Source organism: Necator americanus, chromosome II (assembly GCF_031761385.1).
Source record: "Necator americanus strain Aroian chromosome II, whole genome shotgun sequence".
Lineage (NCBI taxonomy): Eukaryota > Metazoa > Nematoda > Chromadorea > Rhabditida > Ancylostomatidae > Necator > Necator americanus.
Window position 1 is genome coordinate 25958004 of NC_087372.1, and position 21998 is coordinate 25980001.

The 21998-nt window shown below is 41.7% G+C and overlaps 1 protein-coding gene across 3 annotated transcripts; it reads right to left on the reverse strand.

Annotated features, from left to right (window-relative positions):
• Nucleotides 1-240: 240 nt before the first annotated feature.
• Nucleotides 241-21944, reverse strand: RB195_019484 (uncharacterized protein; the record flags this gene model as incomplete). 3 transcript variants are annotated; one of them, XM_064187345.1, is made up of 9 exons in its annotated part: nt 241-357; nt 724-802; nt 888-1013; nt 1200-1376; nt 9841-9938; nt 10025-10107; nt 13563-13679; nt 14809-14823; nt 21791-21944. In XM_064187345.1, the coding sequence occupies 9 exons, from the start codon at nt 21942-21944 to the stop codon at nt 241-243; spliced, it is 966 nt and encodes a 321-aa protein (XP_064043224.1). The 3 variants fall into 3 exon arrangements, with proteins under 3 accessions (XP_064043224.1, XP_064043225.1, XP_064043226.1); XM_064187343.1 differs by lacking the exons at nt 241-357; nt 9841-9938; nt 10025-10107; ... (1 more) ...; nt 14809-14823; nt 21791-21944 and adding exons at nt 521-577; nt 3199-3301; nt 3526-3629 and having other exon boundaries at nt 1297-1376; XM_064187344.1 differs by lacking the exons at nt 241-357; nt 724-802; nt 888-1013; ... (1 more) ...; nt 14809-14823; nt 21791-21944 and having other exon boundaries at nt 9831-9938; nt 13563-13650.
• Nucleotides 21945-21998: the final 54 nt, after the last annotated feature.

The window sequence follows — 21998 nt, forward strand, 5'->3', positions numbered from 1 at the left end:
CTCAGTAAATACCGAGTACTTCATCTATGTCGCGCCAAGAATTGTTCACCACATGTTTCGAGCTCAATGATTCTGAAAAAATCATGAGCTGTGTGAAATTTCACGGAAGTTCGGAGATACTGCCACTTCTTTCACAGATTGCATTAGAAATTATTCTATAAATTAGACTTAGGAGATATCTATAGAATGTAGAATTTGTATTTCCTCCGGAGAATTTACAGCATAGTCATGTAGTTACGCTTAGGAAGCGGGCAGCGCAATCAGTAGGAGGCCCGACTGCGACTGCGCGATCGGTCGATGTTTCGAAACCGCCCTACTGCCTTCCAAGCCTTTCATTCTTTCTGGTGTCAAGCATGTCTGGAAAGACAACATCAGCGATTTGATACATTGGCTGGCCCCTGCAAGTCATTGCTCGGGCCAACGCGAGTTCACAGAACTCAACGTTTCCGTACAGCAGCCGGTGAACGCGTTGGCTCATCCCAAGCGGATTGCGCCAGAGACTTTATACTTTACTAAGCAGTCACGGAATAACATCACACAAGTTTTTGGTGTATTTTCTGATATCTGGTGAGAAAACCTAAAAACAGGCTGAGGTTCAGCTATCCATGTGTTTCCAAAGCTTCTTTTCCGTTTCATCTGTTGTCGCTTTCATAATTTAGTTGAGCACAAAGTTTTTGTTACCGTTTGAGAATATCATAATACTCTGCAGAACGATCAACTAACCTCCTGTTCCGATAAGAACTTCTCAAACTCTCTGTCCTGCAAGGCGCTATCCATTGTTCTCTCGAAAATATCTTTTGCTCTTAAAGAAAAAAATTTTGGTCAATTTTTGTCAAAATCATTACCAAAAGATTTTTGGTAATGATTTTGACAAAAACAACGTGCACCTCTGAGCTTCGGAGAAATCATGTCTTTCCAGTGCCTGAATTCGCTCAAGAAGAACTTCCTGCAGTGGTGCTTTCTTCACACGGAACTTCTTCAGGCAATTTTCAATCTCGGCTGCTAGTTTATACCTAAAAGACTCTCTTCCACAATACACATAGTAAATCCCTCCTTTCCATCATTGTGTTTGAATATTTCGAAGACTGGAAGTTTTTGGTAGCTTTAAAATGAGAGTCACTCTTGAAGATTTAGTTGTAGCGTTCATAAATGTCCGCTATGTAACCACAAATAAATAGAAATCCAGTAAAAGTACTAACTCCTCGTTCCACAAAGCTTCTTCTTGCTTTGACTCCAGCACACGGACCGTGTTGTTGAATTCTGACAATTTTTGTCTGAAGAAGTACTTCTTCGCACCTGTTCCCACGCATAGTCCCCCTTCCTTCGCGGTCGCGTCGCAAGACTCCCATATCTCCCGAAGAACACGTGTTCGCGTTCTGAATCAAAGAAATTTTGGTAAATGTGTAGTACCTACGAAACGCTGTCTCTGAAGTTCATACGACCGAATTTACAAGTTTTCCATAGAATTTTATTATTTCATTAAAGTTATCCTACTGTATTTACTCTGTCGAACAAACAAAGACTTCTTAAGGCTCGGGGGGACAAATCGCTTCAATCTTTCAGATTCGAAAAGTTGATTTGCGATTCGTCTAAGCCCGACTCAATGGTTGGCCTGCACTTGTTATTCAAACGATGCGTTGAGAATTAAAGTTGAAAACAAGGAAACGTCCCAGAAAACTGATCCATACTCAGTCAGCTATCCTTTTTAAGTTATGTGGTGATAATCAACAGTTGTAGAGTGTTGTAAGCCGATGAATGCCGATGTACCACCGTTCTAGTCGCACGTCCTTAACCTCCCATCGAATGAAAATTTCAGAACAATTTACATATCATTAGATTTCTCTGAGATTAGGATTAATCATAAAATCGACACTGAGAACGGTACAAAGTGCTGTTAAACATTCGCCAAAACCCAATAGTTGTAACATGGCATGACCCGAGGTTATAGTCGAAAAAGTATTTGTTTGTATTGGAAAAAAAATATCTATTGAGTTAGTTTTCAGTTTTGTATCTATTAAAGCATGCTCCTTCTGCAGTAAACGACGGATTGGTGAGTTGAGCAACTTCGTTTGTTTTTCTAAATGTGTGCCCACTTTTTTCTCATTGCAGTTCTTATTTCTACTTTTGTTTTTGTAATTTTTTGTTTTGTAGTCAGAAAATATTCGTGCCAATTGAACTTAACTTATTTGTTTTATGTAATGATTGTTTCTCTGATATTTTAATCAGAGGTTTGGGGCGAAACATTCCTGGCGTGGACGTTGTGTGCTTGTAACATTGGTACATCCATCGTCAGAGCAATTTCCACGTCAATTGCAGCATGTATCGCTAAGTCACTAATTTAATGCATGTATGTGATTATGCTCACTAAAGAATGAAATCGTCATCATATCATCGAAACTACCAAAGCGGAGAAACAGACTGGACTTTTTGGATTGGGTTCTATTTCAAGATTTTAGATGATTTAAATTTTATTTTTACATTGGATTTTTTTAGATTTTAGATGGCTTACTGCTAAGTGCTTCTTTTGCTTTGAAAAATTAAACCGGTGGTGATCATGAGTGATGATGAAGAAGAATTTACCATCATCGGAGGATTTAGGCAGCGCAATAATTGAATTCTGTATTGCTTTCTCTATTGAGAACTGTACCGTTCATTTTTCTTAAAGGCATCACTCCACGAATCTGAGGTGGTACGGATTTCAGGTGGAGTATTCTTATAAGGGATAGTAGATCATGGAGAGGGGGGTGATTCCGTCCATTTCTTCCTAATTGTCGTAAAAAACGGTCCCGAAAGATACGGCTTCAGGCGTTCTGGCGCACTATGTTTCTACAGAGAGTTCGAATGAAGCGCGCCAGCCTTGTGCGGCGCCGCATCTTCCGGGCCGTTTTTTACGGCAATTAGGAAGAAATGGACGTGATACCCTCCTCTCCATAATCTACTATCTCTTATATGAATACTTCACCTGAAATCTGCACCACCTCAGATTCGTGGGGTGATGCCTTTAACCTAATTCGAAGGGGAGGTTGCGAACATTATGCGAGAAACGCCAATGGTCCACGTCGAAGGCGGAATTGTGAATTCACCGTTGACCGTTGTTCGAAAAGCCTACATGATGCGCATAGAACGCTATTTGATGGAGGACATAGCCAGGAGCTGCATATCCGCGCTTGGTTGTCGTCCAAAACAAAGAAAACTAACGTGTCGGACTGTTTCTATTGTTGCTTCAGTGCTACTGACACCAGGGGCCACATTTCTCCGCATCTCTTCATACGCATGTTTCCTCATCGAATCAAAAACAATTCTGCACAGCACAACAAAATGAAGATATTCACATTCATAAAGGGAAAGGGATAAAAGATAAGGTGCACGGAAAACCAGAACTTTAATTAAACTCTGGATAATCAGCCTCAATTTAGAACTGTTTGAGGTTTTAGAAACACACGTTTAGCCCATACAATGGCTTGCGGGAGAGAGCCGATGAGTCAATTTGGTGTTTTCATCCTTCACGAAAAGCCTGGAACGAACCTATCGACTCCGAAGAAAGGGAAGACTTGATAAGCGCCGAGGCAGTTTCGGACCATTAATATTGCAGTTACAGCTGAACTTCTTACCAACTGTGCTACGCCCATCCACTGGGTGCATCGATGCAAAAGCAAAGACTACATTTTTTGCAGCGTCGATGATTCTTCGATAAACAGCACTGAAGTGATTCAACAACATGTAGCTGTTGTTGTAGAAGTGCTGTTGCTGTGTCCGTCACTTCTTTCGTGCACATTCCGGATGACGTTTTCATATTTCTTAACATTTTATCCTAGCCCGTTAGAGTTTCTTCTCTGCTACGCCACTTTCGCGTTTTAGCAACACAGAATGCTTTGTGGGGTCTCCTGCATAATAAGTCTGTTGCGCATAATAATTGCATAACCAATCTGTCCAATTACGCTTAGTCTTAAACATCTTAATGTTAGTCCATCGTCTTCCTACGTTCTTCATTAGTGGTGTCGAAAAACTGTGACTTGTTTGCCTTTCTTCAACGAGGATTTCCAAAATAATCTAAATTTATAGATATATAGATATAGATATATTTATAGATATTTATAGAAATCTGAGGTGTGTGCGCTGTGGAAGTGAAAATCTCTGAACCAATACATCACAATACTATTATAATCTATACTCCCTCTCTCTCCACTAATCTCTCCGTTCCTGCTTTTTCCACAATTTTCCCCAACATCAAAACATGCAATTAAATTCAAATCTGGTGAAATGCGTTGCCTTATTATTTTGCCTTAGTTGGATTTCCACTAAATTTGTCTTCAGACTGTGATTATTCTAATAACTGATTCACTTCGTTTAAGCGGTTTGAGTTGTGGTTTCAACTTTATGTCACGGCTGCTTTGCATGTAATGTACTTTCTCATTTTAATTTTTTCTAGTCCTCTGAAATGTCCATTTCTCTTAATTCACAATATTCATTTATTAATGTTCATCTTTAAAAAGAGTGTTCATAAGATCCACATATTCCTTTCTTCAATCTACACTAAAACACCGTTCAAATCTCAATTAGCAACTATGTAGACTTCGATCTGACTTGAAAATCGGTCCTCTCCTACACATGAAACACGTAGCCAACTTATTTGGATCCTAGCAAAACAAATACCTCGGCGTTTTTCGTTCGCTGTGTTCTTCAATGACTTTTATCATAAAATTCAATGAAACAAAGTATTTTACGTCAATTCTCTTCACATTTTTATTTCCGACAGAAAGAGATATACACTAGTACCTACCGAAACAGTAGAAACCATCCTGAAGTAGAACGTCAAAGCATCCTTTGGACCACAAAAAAAGTATCAGAATAGAGGGTGAAGTTTCAGGCGTTAATCAATCCGCTTTGAATGCGCCTCCCCGTCCACTTAAATTCAGAATGGTATGGGGTTTGCAAACGCGCAACTACGCCCGTACAATGACGTGGGGGCTGAAAAGTATGAACGGTAAAAAACAGCAGTTGTCACGAAAAAAAGAAGCTTCCATTCAGTCTGGACCTCCCATTTCTAAAACATGTTTATTCCCATAAGGTGATGTTCCAGGACGAAAGAGCTCTGGTGACAGCTAATCTTGAGGCCTCCAACGTCAGTGCACTATCTGTCCTTCTGGCACACTCCGTTAAAAGTAGCGGAAACGATAGCAAGAGGCAAACTAATACATATCTTCGCTACTAAAATTTAACATATTTTTGAATAATTCGGACTCCTGTCAGGTGCCTGAAAAAACAGCTTGTCTTTTCGATGTCATCTTTTTCGAACCATTCATCAAGCGTCTCAAAATATATCGACTGATCAATATTGATCCAAAATTATGTAAAGAAAAATAATATTTGTGACGCATCGATATTAGCAAAGTTCTCCCTCTTCTACTTATCACATCAGCACGGAAAATCCATCAGAATTTCTCGAGATTTCAACAGATACTACACTATAAATGTCAATGTAATGGAAATTTACGGAATTTGCCAATCCTACAACAAAAATCTTTTCCGAAAACCTAAGTCAGTGAAGTCTCCTAGTTATTCTTTCCTATCTCTTTTATAAATGTGCATTAAAAAAAGAGTGCAACGCTGCCAACTCTTCTCTGCCAAACATATGCGCTCTCTTCTCCCTCCCTGCTCCGACCATTTCCATCCGGTTGAACAAGTCAGATGCGAAAATGAGGAAGGTTTATGCGATACCAGCGCTAGCTAGTCTCGTTCTAGAAGCAAATTTTATTTTTATTGCATGAAGTATTATATTACGTATTGTATATATATATATATAATCATATTATTGTATGATTATGTTTTTATTATTTTGTCAAACTATCATTTCATTAATACTTATCTTTGACACAAAGAACGACTTAGTTTAGTTTTTATTTCGAGTCTTTTAATTCTATTTTTATTATTTTATTGAACTGCTATTCTATTAATTTTTACTTTTGACACAAATAGTATTAGAAAACAATACGTGCAAACGTCAGGAAGGCTAACTACTCAAGTCGAAGGTTTCTTAATCTCTCAACATCTTCAATGTTATGTTAAGATATTACGGCAGTGAGAGATATCAAGTTGTTAGCAATGGTATGTAGATGACAAATATCCAACTATCATTTTACTTTTCAAAAAATATGTTCACGTCAAAAGTGATATATCCTTGGAGTGCAATTTATATCGGACACATCCTTGCTAATGTGTAGCCGGAGACATTTTTCAAAGTAGTTTAGGGGTAAGTTTTAAGAGTTCTAAGAGTTTTAAGAGTTTTTATTAAGAGTAACGGCGAAGGAGAAGAATTATCGTGCCCACTGTAGCTATAAAAAAACAACCAAATTTTCAGGATTGCAGTAGTTTCTGGGGAGACACAGCACAGCAGTATAAGGTTCCAATAAGAGAGCACTCATTTCATTCCTGCGAGGTCTAATGGTATCAGACTTTTTTGGAAAGATAAAAACACTGGCCTGAGACATCGCATGGATCCCTCAAGCCATTGTACAGGCTCAAGCTACTCTAACAGGGAGTGGAACGCGTTGATGCTTCCTTAATTCATCCGCTTCCTTAGTTTCCTAGCCTCTTATAGAACTGTAACCTCTCAATTCCAGCAATTTCCCCTGAGAGTCCAACAATATGATGTTTATTCTAAGGCTTCAATAGAATCTACTAACTGTCGCTCTTTGCAAACTTTCTGATATCTTGCATTGTTGAAAAAGTGACTACGTTGGGATCTCTCCACGAACGGGTGCGGGTAGGGGTGTAGTTCGTGACTTCGAGTTCGGCATCACACTCTGCTCCTAACAAGACAATGGTGTGTTAAATAGCTTTCTGTCATTACCGTCTCTACAACTATGCAACCAGGGTCAAGCGCGTGATGGGATTATCCCATCGAGGGTTCGTAAAGGGAGGAGCAAGGGAAGGGGGTCATAGCTGAATGGGCAGTAGTGAATGGAGCATAGCATGATAATCAGATAAGAAGACTATGTAGTATTAAATAGCTGCATACATTAGAAAACATCATATTGTGCTAAATAATATTAAATAATAGCATATATTACAAAGTACTAGATTAACTTTCAGGACTAGGATACTAACATGGGAGCACCAAAACGTGTTGACAGTATGAGAATGCCACCCAGGTTCAACAACGCGATGAGCCAAAGTTTTGTTGAGGAGACAGAAACTTGTTACTATTCTTGAAGGATGAAGAGTTTAATGATACATAGTTTTGAACAGTATAAACGTGGATTGAATAGAATTCAATGACTGACAAATGACGGTGCGCATTGTTAGGTCTGGAAGTTCACAAATAACTTCGCTGTAAGAGCCCACGTACCTTTTCGCAGAACAAGGTTTACTTTACAAAATAGTCATGCCTCTGTCTCTTAGAACTTCCCACTTTTTTTGGAAATAGGATGAGACAAGAAAATTTCCTGATCTTTTTCGATTTTTTCCTTTCTAGACTTTTTCTTTCAATTTCTTCTTTCTAGATTTTGAGAGAATCTAGACCAGGCGGTTCGGAAAGAAAAACTCTGTCTTCATACGGGGCACCCTTGGTCTCGCTATCAGAATGAATGGGTGGTCTTCTGAAACTCGTTTTTGTTTCTCTGGCATGAAAAACCAGCTGAAATCCCGGTTTTTGCTAAACCACTGGAAACTGTATGATCTTGAATAAAGTCTGACAACTAGGAGTTACTTAATGCTAAGCTGGTCGCTTTCGGTATTTTGTAGTCGATGATTTTCTTGATCATGTGCTATATCCTGCGATTCCCGGGGACTCGCCGTTTTTTCTCCAAATTTTACATGGGAATTTTTGGAATTTAGATGGGAGAGAGATGAAGAAGTGCTAATTTCCCAACTATTCCTGTAAGTTAAATAAAACGAAATTAAATGCCCCTAAGTAAATCTAAATTCCAGAAAACATGGAGATATCAAAAAGCGGCGGCATAACTATTTTGAAGAGCAAACTTTGTTCTGTAGAAAACAGCGTACTTCTCCACGTGCTCTTGTCACAAAATTTGCGATCTTACAGACCTAGTGATATGCACAGAATCTGGGCTTTTATGCCCAATAAATTCTATTAAATTCAGTTCAATTTGTTAATGAACCGCTGAAAACTATGAAGTATTGAAATCCTTATCTTCTGGAATTACCTTCAAGTTTCTACCTTTTCTGCAAAAGTTTGGCTTTGCGTGGCGTTGAACCTGAGCGGTTCCATCACTTCATTGCCAAAATAGTGATTTTCTCTTTGTTTTTATTTTTCGTCGTCTCCATAATTAGACCACTGCACCTTTTTCTTCTCTTTGTTGTTGTATTGTGTGCTTTAAAGGCATCACGTTCTAACAACTATGAAATATCTACAAATACTGATTAAAGGCGTCGCCCTACGAATCTGAGGTGGTACGGATTTCAGGTGGAGTATTCGTATACGAGATAGTAGATTATGGAGAGAGGGGTGATTCCGTCCATTTCTTCCTAATTGCCGTAAAAAACGGCCCGTGCACAAGGCTGGCGCGCTCCAATCGAACTCCTTGTGGAAAATAGCGCCTCGAAGCCGCATATTCCGCGCCGTTTCTTACGGCAATTAGGAAAAAATGAACGGGATCACCTTTATTTCCATAATCTACGATCCCTTCTAGGCATAACCCACCTTGGACCTGCATCACCTCAGATTCGTAGTGCGACGCCTTTAATCAGTATTTGTAGATATTTCATAGTTGTTAGAACGTGGAATTATCTCAACAGCAATGTTTCAACAGCAAATTTGCTTCTTCTCCTTCTGGCGGTCGTATCCGAGACGGTCGTGTCCCATCACGCTATCCCACCACGCTTGCCCCTGCGTGCAACTTATTACGCGTAGAACGTGGGCAACTCCGTCGTCCAATGTCCGCGACCCAAATAATCTAAGCTTATAATATTTTCCTGATTACTAGGTTGAATTGAGTGTGATCACACTCGACTCTCGTCATCTGCAGTTCTGCCTGTGTTTGTAGAGAAACACCAATAAGGTCAATTTCGGGATTAGCGCAGACGTACACTATTGATTTGCCGGGAAAGTGAAGCAACACGATCGCATGCGTTCTTGACCGGACCAACTTTGTTTTCAGGGAATCTCTTTCAGCTAATCTCTCTTCGAGTCAGTCTGTCATGGCACCTACACAATAATTAACTCTGTAGACTACAGAAGCGTCAGAATCAACGAACGTTAAGATAAACGACAACGCCAAAGAGATCCAGTTTGACGTTATGTCATTCCTGCAAACTCAATGCTCAACCCACCATGGATTTCTTTCTAGGCCCTAATGACAAGGCGACATATCCTCTCTCAACCTAAACCTCTCATAGTCCCATGGCCCACTGAACAGCAACTGGTTCGGAAATCCACGGACGAAGTTAGAATTTTCACCGTGGACACTCTAGTTTTGGACTTCATGAATGGAGAGCAGAGCATTTCGAATGTTTGCGATTGTGCGCGCCCGTTCAGAAAGCGCGTCAACTGATCCGAGCAGTCACCCACAAAAGCACCTCAATTGTATAACGACACTATGGATATTTATGAATTGTCAGTCAGAGGAACACAGCAAGCGTAGATAGCAATCATTCAGTGCAAAATTCTGTCCCGATAAATTCAAATAAAACATTTCACGAAGAAAAAAAAACACGTTCGGGAAAGAGGAGAAGCCGTAACTTAACAGATTGGAATTGAGAATTCCAGGACAGGTAACAGAAAAGTGTGTGACTTGAACAGTAGAGGTAAGGTTTATTGCAGCGAGATGTGTAGTTACATACTTATGTGCAGTGGGACTTCAGCAAAATCACTACAGATACCTCGGCGACAACAGCACATTTCCAGAACTTAAGGTCTCTTTCACTGGTGAACACTCCGACGACCTCTGCGTCGTGCTTTCCACTGTGTCTTCGATCTTCTGGAAGTGCAGTACTTGTTTCTTCCAGAATTGAGACAACATCCACTTTTTCAAATAACGCATGCCACAGCAGTTTTAGTACTCACTTTTTGTCCTGACGCTGTGCTCACTGCACTCATTCCACTGGCATCGCTTAGTGATGACGTCGGTCTTGAGTTGACAGGGATCTCTGGAATATGAGAATGGACCACCGAATATGTTGAATCTATGATATCTTCCTGGGAAGGATTTCTGGTGTTTTTCAAGAGAAGATCTTATTAAGCTACCTACTGACTTAACTTTACATTTATCCAAACATGTGAGATCTATGCTTCGTAGCTCCCTATGCGGTCCCTACGCGGATTCTGTCTGCTCCACTCGGTACCTGAGATCCTTTCCTGACGGTGTTGCGGCTTATCTAGATATTATGATGAATTTTGAGGAGGATCTCTCCCGTTAATGGCACATAAAAAAGGGTGCATCCATGTACATTTGACGTAAAACGTACAGAATCAGCAGGACCCAACGTGTCCTCGGGTGGGCGTGCACTGCCTCTCTCACGACATGCTCCTCAGAGTTCTTTTCTTGTTGCTTCTCACAATTTTTTTTTGCTTTTTCAACTTACAATTTCTGAATAGAATTTGTAGAGTGGAATAGACGTCGTCTTAGCAGAGTCCTTTTCGATTCGTTTTGCCGTCTGTTTTGCCCCTTAGCGCCCCCAGAGTCCCTGAGTTTATAAAAGTTGGAATTCTCCTCCATTCCTCCGAGTAACTGTGCATGGCTACCTTTTCCATAGTCAGTGCGCAATTACACGAAAAGTTGGTCAACAGTTACAAATTGAAGTCTTTGGAAAGACACGCTGGCATCAGGAGGAACAACTAAACTAGAAAAGGGCGTTTTCTCACTGTTACGACTATACAGATCCTAATTAGCTTCAATTACACCAAAAACGGAACGTAAAGTAAATCCTTACGAACTAAAATCTCAGAAGCACTGCACTAGATGCCCACCAAACGGAAAACTTATCGAAAAGGATTTTGCTAAAACCAGTCCTATCCACGTTTTTATACTTATACATACAAATATTTATGTATTTATAATGTGCGCACGTATGATTGTCATCCCATTATCTTCTAAAAAAAATGAAAATCCAGTGCGCTTCTTTGCAATGCAATCATTGTTGGTAAAATACCGGTTCTAAAACAAGACATGCAATAGAATATATACGTTATTGGTGCAATACTTCCAATGGTTATGAAAAAAGCAAGCTGGGTCTATTGGGCGATTTGTAGCAAAGTACTTCGTAGAAGGTCAGAAACCAAAAACCTCTAGGGAATGTCAAATAGGAAGTGCGATAGCGGAGCTGATGTGGACTTCTGTGGTAAGCGAAATTTTTTTTATTCTTTCTGCACATTGTTTTTGTCTTTATTATGCCAAAATGCAGCATTCTTTGAACATTTCATAAATTTCTCACGTTAGCAAAAGTTATAGCTGTTTATATTGTTTTCGAAACTTGGGAGTGGTAGCATAGTCGCCCACCCAAAAACAAATCCGCAACCAAACAAATTCAGTTTAGCCAGCATGAATTTTGATAAGGTAATAGCTGACGGCGGGTGTAGCGGTTAGAGGTTCCCCTTACTGCACAATCGATCGGAGGTTCGAATTCGCCCTAGTGCTCACCAATCCTTTCATCCCTGTGGGGTCGATAAATTGGTACCAGACTTGCCTGGGAGGATAAAAACACTGACTTGACACATCGACTAGCCACCGCAAGTCATTGTCGAGGTTTGAACAAAACTCTAAAGAAACTCTAACTCTAAAGAACACCCTAATTAATGCTTCTCCGAACTATATACTAGTACGCTGAGGGTCAAATTGGTGCATTCCACTTCTTGGACTCGCTAAACTAATGCAAAAAAAGCAATACACAACTTCTCTTTGCAATTGTCAACAGCAGCACTTGTTTTGCACTCAAAAATAGCTCCCTAATTTCATTTTTAACAAAAATACTGCACGTTCCTAAATTATTTTCAGAGATTTCTGCACAAGATTTGAGCCCAAACTCTAACACTCCCCTAATTTATCCTTGCTGCCGTCGTCTCTATTATTATGTTATGATTATGACTATTATTATGTTATGACTGTAATTGTATGTTCAACTTCTGATCTCTACAAATTCCGATGGTCCAGCAAATAAAGAAACAAGGTCCAATTTAGTAGTTAAATACCCATCAAGGATCACATGGTATGTCGCCTAGCAAGTGGTATGTGGATTTGTAGAGCCAAGTTTAGTGCTATCAACTATTTTTCGCTATCTAGCAGTGTATTTCCGCCGTACAAAGTGAAACGGCGATGAATTTTGCTCGTCCGGCATTGAAAACTTAAAATGTCGCGCGTCTCCACCACAGTCCCACAGATTTTTATCTTTGTAGTGTGAGAATCTCATTTCAGAGCCTTTGGAGACCAGTGAACTCATTTTATGCTGGGCACAGTTCTCGGATTACAGATTACTAACTCCTCTTGTTGGAAAAAAGATGAGGAAACAGGTGTCAACTGTGCAGAAACTTCTGTTCCACTGCGATAAACGCGAGCAGCAAAGAACCATACAGCTTTCGTGTTTTGCGACAACGGGGATTTCTCTACGTAGTGAGTAGTAGCACACTTCTTCTTATCGATCTCCTTCGGATAGAGATGCCAGGACGAGGCCGAAGTTCTCAGGTTCGATAGGGATGTCGTCGTACTTCCAAGTCAAAGAATGGATTTCTTGAAATGTACATAAGATATGATGCGATGAATGCTGAAGCGCGTTCGAAATGATGGTCTGCTCCTCGAGGTTATCTCTCCTGTCACTCACATAAACTCGAAAAGACAGAGTAAACCGTCTTCGAATGAAACCTTTGGAAGTTATTAGATAAGCAACAAAAATGAAAAAAATTGCAAAAAAAAGACAAAATTGGAAAAACTGTCTTCTAACCGAAAATATGAAAAATAAAATTTGGCACATCAAGCGAGATCTCTCAACCGATCACTTTCAACATTACGCAGTCAAAGATAAAAGATAAAGGAAAAAGTTTCTGGCGTTAATCAATCCGCTTTGGATGCGCCTCCACGTTCACTTCAATTCAGAATCGTTTGAGGTTTACGAACGTGTAACTGGCCTCGACCTTGCGGCGGCTAGCCAATGTGACAAGTCAGTGTTTTTATCCTCCCAGACAAGTCTGGTACCAATTTATCGACCCCAGAGGGATGAAAGGCTTGGTGAGCACTAGGACAAATTCGAACCTCCGATCGATTGTGCAGTAAGCGGAACCTCTAACCGCTACACTACACCCGCCCAGTCAAAGATAAGGTCGAGCGAATTCAAAAACTCACCGCTGGGGTTAAGCAAGGTCGCGTAATCTATCTCACTCTATGGGCTTTCCAAACAAACAGTGTCGCGATCGTTCCGCAAGGTAACGCAAGAAGCTACGATGGATAAGCAAAAACTTTGGAAGGATTTTAAAATGCTTATTGACGGTGAACACCGTGTGTACGATGGGAAATCAAGAAATAGTGGTTTTTTTTTTGTTTTCCCGCTTTTCTGCACCTTAGGTGGATATTAATACTGGTCTGACAACCGTAACGCAAATCGGAACATGAGCTCACTCTGTTGTGCTGACTTCTTGAGCCGACGAACCATTTCCTTCGTGAAGAGGATCTCCTCGTCATCGCTGTCCGTGAAACTTTCGTTCATTTTGGGTTTTCGTTTTTTTTCCCGACTTTCTGAAAGAAACTCTGACTTTTTTGTATGAATATATGAGAAAAAAACAAACAAAATCTTCGGGCACTAGAATCGATGAGCGTATGCATCAGCGTTTAGTCAGCTTTAGAATCAGTTGGGAAATAGAAAGTTTTTAGGCATGAAATTGCGAGTTATATCAGGCGACGTGCGGAACCATCAAAGCACTGGGCCACCTCATAAATAATGCGTTTTTGTTCAATTGCGTAGGATGAAGTCTGTGAGAGAAAGGATGGAATGCCTGCACCAGCTTGCTCCAACAGCTCGCATTACTGCTTACAACTAACAGCTCTAACTACAAATTCACTTCCTTTTTAGGTAAGTCCTGTTCGAAGACGGTGTCCAGGTCGATAATTCGCGAAATGTTCTTGCAAAATTGTAGTGGAAGTGAGTGAGGACGAAGGACATATTTCGTTCAATAAGTTCAATGAACGATCCTCTATATTCATTGCACTATTGATTAACATTTCCTCCGAGTTCACGAAAGCCCACGAAATTATTTGAAAGGAAGAACGCATGGAAGATGAGGTTGAAACAGCACTGTACATGTGTTTTTCGCCGCAGACAACTGAATTTTGGAAGAAGAGCATAGAACCCAAACCAGAAACATTGATTAGTCTTGTGGAAAACGAAGGCAAGTATATCTTGGATTCAAAAATGAATTCTGTTTTCCTTAATTTCGAAAAGTAAAAAAAGTATTGTTTGTGGGATCAGCCAGTAGCATGGGCTTAGAGACGAAGGGACGAGACTAGAAATGTTTTGAGCTAAAAGTGGGCGCACAGTGCTCTCCCCACAATTCAAACATTGTTAGAGCTAGCAAATATTAGTTTTATGGACGTTTGGAAAGATGTAATCCATATAAAGTTCCACATTGTTGACACAGTAATTTTTTTTTGAGCCAGCTTCCTTCATTTGCACGCACAATTGAAGGTGGGAGCAAACAATTTAGAAAAATGGAGATGTCCTTCTCCAATATCTTAAGTAGAAGGAACTTTTTTGATGGAATTTCTAAAATGAAGCAAGCTTGTGACTTCCCAGAATCAAGGTTTCTCAAAACAAAACATTGTTAAAATATTACGTAAAACAGTAAAAAGAACCGTAAAGAAACTTCACCTAATTCTCCTATTCCTGGGCGGTTATATCAAACAAAACGAAACGCATATATTTCCTGATTATAACGCTTAATGGGGAGAAAAAGATGAATCATTGCAATGTGTGTTTTCGATGATGGCAGTGCTTCTGAGACGCACATGTATAGTCTACAGAGTTCTTTTCAGAAAGTGAATAGGACAGACTTCGAAGGGAAAGCCAAATGATGAGGAAGCAATTAGAGAAAATCCAGTACAAACACTGAGAATTGCTGAAGAGAGTTTTTCTTTTTTTTCTTTTCAACACTATCGGCACTGCATCCATGTTCATAAATTGCAATTCCATGGACAGAAACTATTTCTCGATCAAAAAACAAAAAGAGTTAGGATGCATATGAAGCGAAGTACACTACAGTGGAATGAGCAAAACTATATAGGGGTAAGGGTAGTACGCTACTGGGCTATCGATTTGCATATTCGAAAGGCGAAGTGGGATAGAATGCGAGTACATGACGAGAAGAACCTGTCGAACCAGTTCTCCTCCAAGAGGAAAGCGTATTTTGAGGAGATCAAACTGCGTTGACTGAGGCAACGCCGATTGAAACAGAAATCGGCGTAACTATGGAGACGGAGTATGTTGGTAGTTAGGAAGCCTATATATGAATGTGAAACTTTACTGAGCCTCTTCCCTCGACCAACAAAGGATTAGGGGGACGAGGTGAATACATTGACACCATCAACGAAAAACGTAACACGGAACTGGAATTGGAATTGGGATCATCGCACACACCTACTACTGAACGCTAAGTCATGAGGACCACGAGAACCCAGGGAGTAACGTGGAGAGACCATAGAGAACCGTGAAACATGCGTGGATTGGCACACGAGGGCAGAGGTAACAGACGTCGCTGACGGCAAACAAAGCCTGAACAAACACGGCAGCATGGGACACAATACTGAATACTAAAAACACTCATATTACTTTTCGTTGAAGTTTAGAAAGCGCCTCAAAAGGATTTTTTAATATTCACTCCGCTTACTCCTCTTCGCATTTCTATGACATGGATCGAAGCGAGTGAAAAGTGTTCAAACGAAATACTTCTCCAGAAGAACGCTATGCAATCAGCAATTTTTCGAAGACGAGGAAATTGATCGCCTAGAAATTGTGAAAAAAGGGGCTGCCAGAAAGTTGGAAAAGATAAGCAGCTTCGCCTGCATGTTTTTTGCTGATAAGCTAGAATTTGAATTTATAAAAAAGAGCTGCTTTGCTTGGCGAGCCCCAGCTTTGATTACTTCTTGGATCACTGCTGCAGCTTGTTCTTCAAAAACAAAAAGGAGCGACACTTCAGGGAACCAATTAAAAATCATAAAATAAAGCTATTTTAGCCGGGTCATGCCTTGGAGTAGTTAGCAACCCCGCCATTGCTGATTGCAACTCTGTCTGAATCAACACAATGAATTTCAATAGCTGGAAGCTTAGAACTATCTACAAAACTAGATTTATTCTGCAAACTGCCAGAGGCTGGGAATAAAGAGACTAGAGATCAGAGCAACGCTTCTTTACCTAATTGAAACAGAAATCACTACAACGTCGCTAAAAATGAGTCAAAACGTTTGTGTGGTTTTCTATGAAAGGATCGAACAGTTCAACTAATTTGTGCCTCAAACGCCAAAAGAAGATGTCCAAAAGGCAAACACTTTATCTCTCTTGACCAAATAGCATTAGCAGCTGTTAGGTTAATTTGAGAACTTATAGAAGTTTTTTGGATAGCGAAGATTGGGGAAGACGACTGGAATGGGAGAGCAACTTGGACGGACAGGTAGTAATCCAAAATCGCAGTATCAAAGAGCGAGTCTGGGAGTGACGGAAATTCCAATGCAGCCGTAATATACACATTCTCTGCAGCATTGAAAGTGCAGAAAAATTCTTGATGAATTGTGCATCGCAGTGATGCAGCAGGTCTCTCGGCAACTACTTCGACTTTGCAGTCCAGTAAATTCTGGAGCAATTAGTTTCACCGGAACTGGCGTCAACGAAAGCTGTGCAACGTATTTTATTCACATTCGAACTAATGTTAGAGCCTCAGACATTGGCGTCATGTTTGTAAGATATTTTGCCGTACGGTGGGATACATAAATATATTTATCGTTCCAATGTCTTTACGGAAGAACAGTTAATGCAAACTGGAGTTCTTTTCGTTCAATGACAATTGATCGGTTAGCGACTAGCGAATTGAAACCTAACTTGTTTTCCAGACATACCCTTTAGAGCTCATCTTTTAATTGAATTTGAATTGATTTGAATGTTTGCAATTTGTAAATTAACTTATTAACTTCGTGAAAAACTTATAATTTATGAACGGTCCGCATTACTCAGGATGGATCAATCAAAAGTGCATGGGCAATCAATCATTTATGTGCATGAGCTTGCAAAAAATTCTGAAGAAGAAGTTGCTGTTTGTCTTCCAAATTTATCCAACTGATCGTAAATATTGCGCTACAGGCTGCAATTAAATAACCTTCAAATCCTGTTTCGCAGATGAAGTAGTTTACGCAGTGACCGCAATGACGCCTGGATGCATCCCCGGAAAGAACTGGCAGAACACATAAATTTAAACACCACTTCTTTAAAAAAAAGAAATCAGCTAGGACACCTCACGTTGTTGCTTGAGGTGAGGTTCGTGAGGAACTTATAATTCACACACGGTGCACACTACTCAGGGCATTTGCCTTGAATTTACTGAAATGTAATGTCGGAGTAGTTGCCAAAAGAGCTGCTGCATCACCTCAATGCCCAATTCATCATGTTTTTTTCTGCACTTTCAAAGCTCCGTGGGCTCACACCAGAGCTTTCTCCAAGAATTTAGCGCGCGGATGTCTGGTGTATGATAAGAAGAGTTTTCTTCGTCGAAGAGGCCAAACCTGTCGCTGACGGTTGCTTATGTCCCCTCGCCCAACGCCTCGCTGATATTGGCAGCCGCCTGACGTGCCGTATTTCGTTGCTTACACTCCCAGAAGAAAATCACTCGGAGATTCATTTGCATCACGGAACCACAACAGAGACCGAGCGTTCTCATATACCTTTGGTTAAAACGCTTCTAGTACCAAATAGTTTCACCTGAACTTCCAGGAGAAAGGCATGCCCTTGCTTTCAATTTCTTTCAAGGTGTAGAAAAATTAGCGGCCAATCCAGTACATCAGTTCGCAGATGCCGCATCATGTCTCTACTTCGATTGATGAGGTATAAGGAAACCTCGAATCCCCTCTTCCAATTGCGTGAATACTTCTAACATCACTATATAGATGGCGCGTTCAGTGACCACACTTTCCTCCTTCTTTTCACTACATCCTCAGGATACTTTTTACATCACTTTCTGCCCGACCAAAGCCCCTCGTTCGTTTCTTCCTGCTTGGCTCGGAGGTCAGTTTGTTCATCATGTTAATGTTTTGACCCACATATAAGTAGATGAAGCAATCACCTGTACTCCATGAGCATGAATGAAGTGTTAGAGAGCCATCCATTCTTCATGAACATCATCTGGTCCAAATCCACCTTGAGACTTATTTTCCTCGCCAAAATCAGATCAAATCAAAATTTAAAAAATACTCAGAAAATAGTGAGTTAAGGAACGATGACTTTTTTTACACTTAAGAACACACAAAGAAATACAAAGCACTGGCAAAATTCTACAAATCCTTTGATGGGAATTTCTGGTTCTACAAGTTATGTCTAAATTTTGTAATTTTTATAGGTTTTTTTTCTGTATTTCCATGCAGGTAAAATAAAGGGGCATGTGGACGACACAGAATATTTCTGACAATCTCTAATTTTTTGCACTTATTCGGGGTTGTAAAGCCGCCAAAACTGCTCGTGAGATTCGAGCAGGGTATCGAGGGCATCGAGTGCCATGAAAAGCATAGAAAAACACAAAAACTCGGTGAAAAAAGGCAAAACTTATGGTAAAAAAACACTGTGGGGCATCGGAAAAGCAATTGCATGATGGTGAACGCTGGGCGCGATAGGAGGAACATCAAATTATTGACTTCTTTGCGCTAGTACATTTTGTCCCAAAGAATGGAAAAAAATGCAGGTTTTTTCAATCCACTTCAATCATTCGATCGGTATGTAATCAGTATTTGACGTCATAATTGTCAATTGTATGAAGCGAGAACATAGACAAGGCTAGGTATTTTCGAACTTAACTTTTCTTTATACACAACAATAGCGCCTTCATAGCTGCCGTGTCGTTTCGATTAAGTGCAAAAAACATATGGCTTGTCCACTTGGGATTCAACCTTAATGATTTCTCTGTGGAGTGACGGAGGAGTAACCGTGGCTTGACTGAAATATTGAATTATAGAGTAAGTTGTGAGCGCTATTAAAAATGCGCATTGAAATGCCAGACATAATTTAATACAGAATTTCTCGCTCCACACGCTGCTATTGTTTCAGCCTTTCTCTAATCTTGCTAGTTATTCTTTTGCTGGATTATTAGCATGCGGAAAATATAGAGAATTTTCGACACTCATATTTCCTCATTTGAACTTGACGATAAGGCCTTCGAAGGCGAGATTGGTGTCCTGTATGAAAAAGGAGCAATGCTAGAAATCACCGAGGGCCGTTGGTAGTTCCAAAAAGGAGAATTTCGGCCTTAAATGCGGACCATACAACGGTCGCAAACTGCCGCTCGCGAAATCGAGAACTACATAAGTACATAACATTGTAATGACTGTTAAGTCACTTATGTACTTATGTAGTACTTATGTAGTTCTCGATAGTCAACGGTGAATGAACATCAAACATTCCATAAAACAGTTGAAAACTTACATTTGAAAACATAAACATGAAAAGCAGGGAATTCATCTCTAGGGTGGCCAAAGCTAGGAAACCAATTGCTGAAAAGAATCTGGATAACAAGCGAAAATCTCTGCCATGGAATCCAACGAAGGACCAGCCACTACTGCCGGCACAAATACTCGCCTGGAGAGAGAATCCAAGAGGAAAAGAATCCATTTTAAAAGTCGCGCCGTACATGATTCTCTCATCTGGTTGACGCAGACCACTCTATGAATAACGATTTTTGCATCAGAAATCCAAGCACGACTAGACCATAGTTCTCCAACAACAAAACGAAGAGGGGTGGGGCAAGATCGTTCGTGTAGTGGACGCATCTCAATGTCGAGTACACTAAAAAGAGGTAAAACTTTCTGCGTTTTACTATGCTACCAGCAATGGGATAGCGGCGTGTGCCTTCAAAGTATCATCTATTTACCTTTCAACAAATCCTTACTGGAAATTCCAGGTTGTCACCGCTGAGGAGAGAAATTTCCTTTGTCTAAGCTGGAACATGAAGTTTTATATGCGGGACCACGACCGGTCCATTCGGTACATGAAGAAAGAAAGAACTTCATACAGCGTAGGATGAGGTATATTTTGTTCTGAGTTGGCGCTCAAAGCGTTCACAACAGTACACTCAATAACCATTAAAGGCATCACCACACGAATCTGAGGTGGTACGGATTTCAGGTGGAGTATACGGGATTGTAGATTATGGAGAGAAGGGTGATTACTTCCATTTCTTCCTAATTGCCGTAAAAAACGGCCCGCAAGATGCGGCTTCAAGCGTTCCGGGGCGCGATTTTCTACAAGGAGTTCGATTGGAGCGCGCCAGCCTTGCGCACTCGCCGTATCTTCCGGCAATTAGGAAGAAATGGACAGAATCACCCCTCTCTCCATAATCTACTATCCCGTACGCAAATACTCCACCTGAAATCCGTACCACCACAGATTCGTGTGGTGATGCCTTTAAACCGCAGACCGCATGGGCGGTGTCGTGCCCGGCACGACTTTCCCAGCCAGCCGGCCGCCGCTCTCGCGCGCCGCGTGGGAAACCTTGCCACTGGCAATGTATTACGGTAGCGTTCCCACGCGGCAGCCATATATAAGGGCTGGCACCGAGCAGTCGGGGTTCCAGTTCCAGTTTTTCTTTCGCCACTCTCCCGATCTCGGACCAGTCTCTTATTCGCATTATTCATGGTGTCGTGTTGCGTCGCGTTATATTTCGTCTCGTTCGATAGCCGCACCGCCACACTACCGCAACAACCCTATCCCTGGCTGGCTGCCCGCGGGGTCCGAACCGCAACCCTAAACCATCTGCCGCCGAGAGCCACCTAACCATCTAGCCATGACTGGCCCCTTATTTGATCCACCTTTATGTCGTGTATATTTGTGCGTGCCGTGTCGTGTATTGATGTATTAAGGATAAACCCTAGTTGTAAAACCCTTGTAACCGCATTGCACCCTAGGAACCATATTGGGGCGTGGGATCAAGGGGGCAGCCCCGAGGCCCCCAAAGGGGGAGTCGGGGCAGGGGGGAAGGGACCCTCGGATCGAGCCCGCAGGGTTCGGAGGGGCTAGGCCGCCATACGGCGACTAGCCCAGCGCAGGGCCCCTCCGGATCCGGGCAGTCGGCCCTGGGTCCCCCCCACCGATGCCCGCTGCTCCTACTCAGAGCGGACCCGGGGCACGACAATGGTGCATCGGCGAACCGAGCCCGTTGTCGTGCGCTGGGCGATCCCGTAGGGGCACTCGCTGCCCTACGCTGCCCATGACGTGCCGGGTGCCCATCAACAGTGGGCTGGCACTGCACTCGAGCCTGGGGGTTGGGCTTGCGAGTGTAAGGGTTCATGTGCGAGGGTCACGACTGGGGCTATTGCATCCCACATGTAGAGGACTGAACCAGGGTTACCCTTAGGGTTGGTGGCAGCAATCCTAGGGGTATAATCTCCATAGCGGTAGTTGCCCTGGCACTCCTGCGCGCACGCATTTTGGGATGTAGGCTCCTTAAGCGCCTTGCGGATAGTGCAGCTTGTAGGAGGGAAGGCGTAGTGGGTCCCGGTGGGAACCTAGGATCGGAAGTCGCACACCACTAGCCTATGGCTCTCACAGGCCGCATATCCGCACGCGCCAGACCGATGATCTACCTATGGCCCTTGCATCCGCGAACCCACATCCTCATCCCCTCGTTTGTAGTGTTGGCACTTTGTTGTTGTGGCATTAGCCACTCTGGGTCCTTGTGTGCCCGTTGACGGGGTTCCTCTCTCCTGTCGCAGATTCCCCGCCTCTGTGCTGTCCGTGCTCCCACGTCCCAACCACACCATCTTTCACCGCATGTCCGCGCATCGTATACTCTACATGGCAACAGCATATTATAT